This window comes from Zingiber officinale, chromosome 1B, assembly GCF_018446385.1.
Source record: "Zingiber officinale cultivar Zhangliang chromosome 1B, Zo_v1.1, whole genome shotgun sequence".
NCBI classification, from domain to species: domain Eukaryota; kingdom Viridiplantae; phylum Streptophyta; class Magnoliopsida; order Zingiberales; family Zingiberaceae; genus Zingiber; species Zingiber officinale.
This window is the reverse complement of record NC_055986.1, coordinates 114,608,348-114,614,722: the sequence shown is the minus strand read 5'-3', so window position 1 is coordinate 114,614,722 and position 6,375 is coordinate 114,608,348. Positions and strand designations below refer to the sequence as shown.

Sequence of the window (6,375 nt, the reverse complement as noted above, 5' to 3'; positions counted from 1 at the left end):
GAGATGACCGGAGGCATTTGCCGGCGAGAGGACAGGGAGAGAGAAGGAGGAGGCAGTGACCGGAGGGAGAAGGGGAAGAAGTCGTCGTCGTTCGATGGTGACCGAAAAATCCAGAAGGAGGAGGAGGAAGTGACGTTGATCCCTGGGAAAGGAGGTGGCCAGGAGGGAGGAGAGAGAGCTCCTCCTTCCTGGCGACGGAACCAACCCAACACCAAGTCCCCCCCTTTTTGCACAGTGCTTTCTTCCCCTAATAAATCTCTAAATAATGCAATGACAAAATTACCCCTCCTCCCCCACATAATTTCCTTTCATATCCATATCAGTTAGTAAACTCATAAATTAATTTTTAAATGAAAAAAATAAGAGTACGTATGATTTGCACGTTTTTCATTTTTATTTTCTGAAAAACATGTGGGTTTTAAAAAATAGAACATAACTTTTAAACATTCTCTATTTTTTCAAAAAATACTATCTATTGTTTAGAAAAGAGACATGAAAAATATAAATCAAATATCATTTTTCAAAAAAAACACGTTTTCCAAAAAATAAAAATAGAAAACGTGTAAACGAAGCGCACCCTAATAATTTTGATATTGAATTTATAGATTTTATACTCTAATTATGAAAAATATAGACAAATATATTAAATTTATTTATTAGAATAAAATTATAAATTTTAATAAGAATATTATAATTTTTTCTAAATAATTTTTAATGAATATTTAAATTTATAATTTATATTTGTTAAGTTCATTTAGGCTCTATAAAAGTTCAAATAAATTCGTGAATTATAAATATATTCGTTAAATAAAGCTCAAGCTCGACTTGATTATAAACGAGTCAAATTCAAACATTCAAGAGTTTAACTCGAGTCGACTCAATTACACCCTTAGAGTTCTTCAGGCTGGGCAATTACTCGAGCTTAGTCGTCTCGAATGGTAAGTTTGCACTAGGTTTTAGGAATTTCAACAGCCCGAGTAGTAAGTAGTTCGACTAGTTTTGGGCACTCTGGAATGGGTGGGTCCCCGGGTTTTGTGGCATCGAAAATAATTTTTCGAGAGCCTTCACAGTGAACAATACGCCACTAGGGAGCGTCACAAGAAATATTGAGCAGCTGGTTCGTTCAGAGCTGAACATTCCCATACCTGAAGAATTTTCAAGGTTTGGCGAGAAAGGGCTTGACATGCTGCTTAATATGGGTCAATAGATAGAGAAACACAGCACTTTATTGTTCTTACTATGTATCATCTTATATGTTAATACTTAGAATGATTTTTTTTTCAATTAGAAAATAAAAGAAAAAAGAAATACAGTCATCCTTCACACATACTGTGAACCACTCAGAGAAACTGAGGTAGAGATCGAATGTTGATTGTGTTTTGTTGGATGAAACTGTAATCCACATATCATATATTCATATAATTTACATAAAAGCTCCAATCACGGATGATTACTCTAATAGCTTTTAGGATCAATTTCCAACTGATATAAAATTCCTCGTTAAGCATTTTACCTACCTCATGCAAAAAACAACGTTTTACCTACCTCATGCAAAAAACCGTTGTGCTAGGACAAGGGATGACGATACTAGATCACCTGAGATTAACATTATCATCTTTTACTCTAGCAAGAAAATTGAATCAACTGGTAGAGTGATAATTAGTTTCTCTTGAAATTTTTGTACGATGTTCATTGTTTGAAATTTGTGCATTATTATTACATAGGTTGATTGTGTTAAGGTATTTAATGGTAAGTTTAATAAACCAGCTAATTTATCTAATCATACTAACTAAATAAGAGGCAAACAAAATAGATCAAGTTGGTCAGTTGATTTGGCAGGCAACAGAAGCCATAGTAACAACCGAGGAAGCCAAACGACTATTCCTGGAGCTGGACTAGGCGAACTAACCATCTAAATTGGCAAGTTACACGACCCAATTCAGGCAGGTGCATCAAAAAAAATTGACAAAATAAAACTACTAGAATAAATTATTCATATTAATACAACCAAATAGGCAAATATAAACAATGAAAACGGGCATCTTGAAAGCGGGCATCTCAACTACGATCGCATTGGTATGCGAAGCAACTGCCCGCAAAGTAAACCCCTCGGTGTAGTTTTTGTTCCTACCAACCTGTTAGATTATATGACGCGTGTAAATTTCATCATTATTTACATCAATCAATGAAGGATATAAGCATTCAAAATAACTTGGTTATCGAGTCTATCTGTTTGTTAGAAAATAATTTATATATAAAAAAGATCTTATTTCTATCATTTAAAGATTATTATAATCTCTTTTTCATTTGAATTATATATAAAAAATTTCTATCTCTATGTTTAATCGCAAAGTGCAGCAGGCTGCTTTGTAGTGGTTACTCAGCTAGCCTAGTCTACTTTATTCATTCCATCTATTTTAACTTACAAACTTATCTGATTTGCTGTCTTTGAAGCTTTAGAGGTAAATTTCACTGAGCGAAATGAATATTTTTAAAAAATATAAATAAAGAAATTGTAAGGTTGCAATTTATGGACAATTAACTTTTATCAATTGCATTATTCCCTCATGAGTCATGCATCACCACATTGATATCTGTGGCCCTAGGTCAAACCTACCCGAGTTGACTGAAATTAATTTAGACGAAGAAAGGACAGCACCGACATGTGATGGAGTCGTCCAGAATCCAATGAAAGGCTAATTGGAAGTGGTCCCAAATCGCCATTGATAGGGCGGCGTTTGTCAAACCAGACCTTGCCCAGTGTGTTACACAAGCGTTTCGTGGTTTGGTTTGGTTTGGTTTGCCTTGTCAGGAAGCGAGTGGTCCCTGCATTAGTTGATGGCAATAGATGCCAATTCAACTGGATTGACATTTTGCTACTGGATAGCACTGAATAACCTTTTTAGGTTGAGTTATGAAGTAAAAAGAGCATCAGAACCATAAGAACATATTGCTCCAACCACTCAAAAAGCTAGTGAAGTGGGCGTTGGCTTTCATCCACGAGCATCGTCCAATAAAATTAGTTCATTATTGCTCTCGGGCACTGATGCCAACCTCCACCCACTAGACGTAGTGTAGTAGTTTCGAGACAAAAGGTTGACTATTGAGGCATCTAATTTAATAAACAAAGACCAACTTGGACAACAATCCAAAAGGTTGTCTAGGTTTGCTATGCACAAGTCAAAAATATTCAAAGCCAAATTGGATTTGTATTGATCTTTTGGAATATTTAGTGAAATAAAAAAAAAACAAAGGCTAAAGATTCTTCTACTGGCCATTTTCCCCCCATGATAGTGGTTGGGCATTTGGTATCGAATCAAACTGAGTGCAAGTGGCGTTTCTAGAATATTAATAAATTAACCAAGACTTTTGGAAATTACCGTGCTACTCAAATTCAAAGGGTGACTAGAGTTTGAATCACAGAGAACAATTTTAAATAAATTATATTTTAAAATTAATTGAGGGAAGCCCTAATACCAAAATTATTAAAAATAATAATAATAATAATAAAGAAGAAGTCAAGCATATTAAAATTAGGATATTGCTAAATGATCAGAATCTGACCAGCTAGAATATATACATGCATGCAGATACATGGATATTTTAGTAATTTCATATGACCACATTAATTATATACATGTCCATACATGTATTTTAATTGGGAGATAAAGATTTCTAGTTGACGCCAGCAAGATTTACTCTTAAAATTAAAGACCATGTCATCCTCCACTATTTATAGTGCCCCAACTAAAGTAATTTGACTCAACTACGCACACCATTTAGTCCTCATTGAATTAACTCATAGAGTGAAAACCACCCACTTCACCAAATAGGAACCATTATTAATAACACCCACGTGTCGCTTTGTCATCTACTGTCAGTCAACGGGGAAAGCAGGGCCCTCTCGTTTTGACTCCAATTTACCTACCCGGATTTCAAACGAATCTCCAACCCAACTTATTGCTCTAACTCTAGTGCCCATAATTTCTACCCCTCTAACTTCTCCTCTTTTTATAATAATTAACAATCGTTAACAATGTTACTGTCTATTCAGAAGATAATTAACGATGTGTATGGTAGATTACGAGGAAAATGCCAAGTTAAAATAAAGTTTTGGACAAATGTTTTTTTTGACCTTTTCTTTCCTCGCTATTGAATTTTTTATTCTGTTTTTTCTTATTAATTTCTTTTTTGTTTTGGGGTAATTTTCGTGGAAAGGGGAAAAAAAAAAGTCAGGAGAAGTGAACGGGGAAGATTGAAAACTGCGGGAGAAGGGGAGGACCTCAAATGACGGAGTCGGCGGCGGCGCTCGAGGTATGGCGGTGCTCCCCCTCGTAGGTCACGATCAGCATCAAAGGGTCGTCGAGTGCTCGCTCCACGTGCTTCCTGGCGGGGCAACCGCGGAGGGTGCTGCACTTATAGTAGCCCCTGCGAGAGAGGAGAATGTTAGATCGATTCCAAGGCCGTTCGTCAGAGATTCGGTGGCGGAGGAGAATGAGGAAACGGCGACGCTTACCTGGGATAAGGGGAGCCCTTGATCGGCTTCTGCCCGTACTTTCGCCACGAGTACTCGTCGGCGGGAATGTCGGAAGATTTCGAGCTCACCGCCGGGACGCGGATCGTCCGCTTGACACGAGATTTCCTAATTAAAATCAGATTGGGGTTGCATCGGGTCAAGGTTGTTTGTCATATTGCGATCTTGAAGTTTTTTTGGTTAAGTTCCAGTTACCTTCTCTTGGAGCAGTGGCAACGCACGCCGGGGACGGCACACTTGCCGACGACGTGCTCTGAGTGCGCGTGAGCGTGCTCGTGGCACCGTCGATCGACCGCAGCGGAGACGATCGGAAGCTTGCCGGCTGAAACAGGCGGGGGGAGGAGGGATGAGGCGGCACCGAACCGGCTGTTCGACAGACTGCCGTCGCCAGTGACGGAAGACACGAACGAAGATGTCGCGGGGGAGATCGGCGTAGAGATGCTGAAATACTCCCTGTTAAATCGGCTGGGCGGCGACGTCTCGCTTGCGGAGGCGGGAATCGGCTTAGTGAAGTCGAGGGTCCGGGCCTGGGCCAGGGCAGGCACCGCCGCAGGCGGAAGGGGATGCCCGGGAGGCTTGATCCGGAGCGGGACGGGGGCGAGGGTCAAGGTTTTCGCCACAGCGGTAACCGGCTCCGGCACCGCCGGCGGCGGGGGCGATGCAGTAGGGCCGCGACGAAATCGGGCGTGGCCGGTACGGTTGAGGATGGAGATGAACTTCTTGAACTTGGACACGGTGACGTCAGCGATATCGCGGCAATCTAGCTGTTGCTGGGATCGGTGATCGGAGAGGCGGAGGATGAGGTGCTCCATGGAGCGGAGTCCAGCGGCGCCAGCTTCCTGGATGGCCATCTTCTCCTCTATTTCGGCGTAACTCATCAGATCGACGGCCATCGCCGCAGATCTGAGCCGAGCAACTAGCAAGCAAGAGCAGTCGAGAAGGAAGCGGCGGAGAAGGAACTAGCCAGGCGATGAGACCTGAAGGGGCGGGCATTTTATAGGCCTAGGGCCTAGGCAAAAGAAGAGGGCCCTTAACGGTTCGTGTTAAAGCTGGTTAGTTTCAATCCGACGGCTGAGATTGCCCAGAAAAACAATTAATGACGTTTTCCAAATAACTCCACTATTTTGCTTACCTAATTTTTTTGGTTTTGCTTACCTAATTATAAGATGAAATGGTTGTATATACACATCATTCAACGTACTGCAATTGGCACGTGCAAGTCAGCTGTCTTAGGGTCAACCATCGTTTTTCACGGCAAATGGGTCAACTGCTGAGAAAATTTTCACTCGCGCTCGAAGACTTCGATCGATCGATCGGCCTCGCGATTTCGTCGAGTTGATTGCGATTGCGAATGTCGATAAGAAAAAAGTAATGGCGATTGGTTTTCTTGTGCGACTCTCTCGCTTGCTGCTTCTCGGCCGGCCAAATGGAATTGGAGTTAGGGTTTCGTTGCTCCCCCTCGACTTCGCTCCGCCTCTTCGCCTTCCCCAATTTATGAGAAAGTAAGTGTTTTTCCTTGTGTTTTTTTTTTTTTAATTCTGCGATTGGCGAATCGGTCGCACAATCGCTTGAGCTGGTTCCCATTTGATAGTTGTTCACCGTGAAATTTCGATTTCGAACTTGTTAAACCGTCTGGTTTCAGATTATTCATTTGTCTTACATTTGTTTCTAGAGTTCAGAATGATCCAATTCGGTCGATGAAGGCATGCATTGCGCTCAAAAGACTTGCAGACGTTTTGTTTCTTTACTTTCTAAAAATTTCTTCTGGATGATAACTGGATTTCTTTTTGTTGCTAGCAGAATAGTGCATTGGCATTCTTCTACTTACTTATTGTAGTCAG

The 6,375-nt window shown here is 40.8% G+C and overlaps 1 protein-coding gene across 1 annotated transcript; it reads right to left on the bottom strand.

Annotated features, from left to right (window-relative positions):
• Positions 1-1,948: 1,948 nt before the first annotated feature.
• On the bottom strand, positions 1,949-5,489 carry LOC121974171 (WRKY transcription factor WRKY51-like). The gene is made up of 4 exons (XM_042525244.1): positions 4,730-5,489; positions 4,517-4,642; positions 4,283-4,428; positions 1,949-2,135 (listed from the first exon to the last, which is right to left on the bottom strand). Exons 1-3 carry the CDS (start codon positions 5,425-5,427, stop codon positions 4,284-4,286), a joined length of 969 nt encoding a protein of 322 aa, XP_042381178.1. The 5' UTR covers positions 5,428-5,489; the 3' UTR covers positions 1,949-2,135; position 4,283.
• Between the last annotated feature and the right edge of the window lie 886 nt (positions 5,490-6,375).

What these genes read in the sequence shown, in the direction of transcription:
- LOC121974171 (XM_042525244.1), bottom strand. Translation starts at nt 5,427, where the DNA reads ATGGCCGTCGATCTGATGAGTTACGCCGAAATAGAGGAGAAGATGGCC. An exon ending in TGCCACTGCTCCAAGAGAAG is followed by an intron (nt 4,643 to 4,729) that starts GTAACTGGAACT and finishes GATTTTAATTAG; the next exon opens with GAAATCTCGTGTCAAGCGGA. An exon ending in AAGGGCTCCCCTTATCCCAG is followed by an intron (nt 4,429 to 4,516) that starts GTAAGCGTCGCC and finishes CCTCTCTCGCAG; the next exon opens with GGGCTACTATAAGTGCAGCA.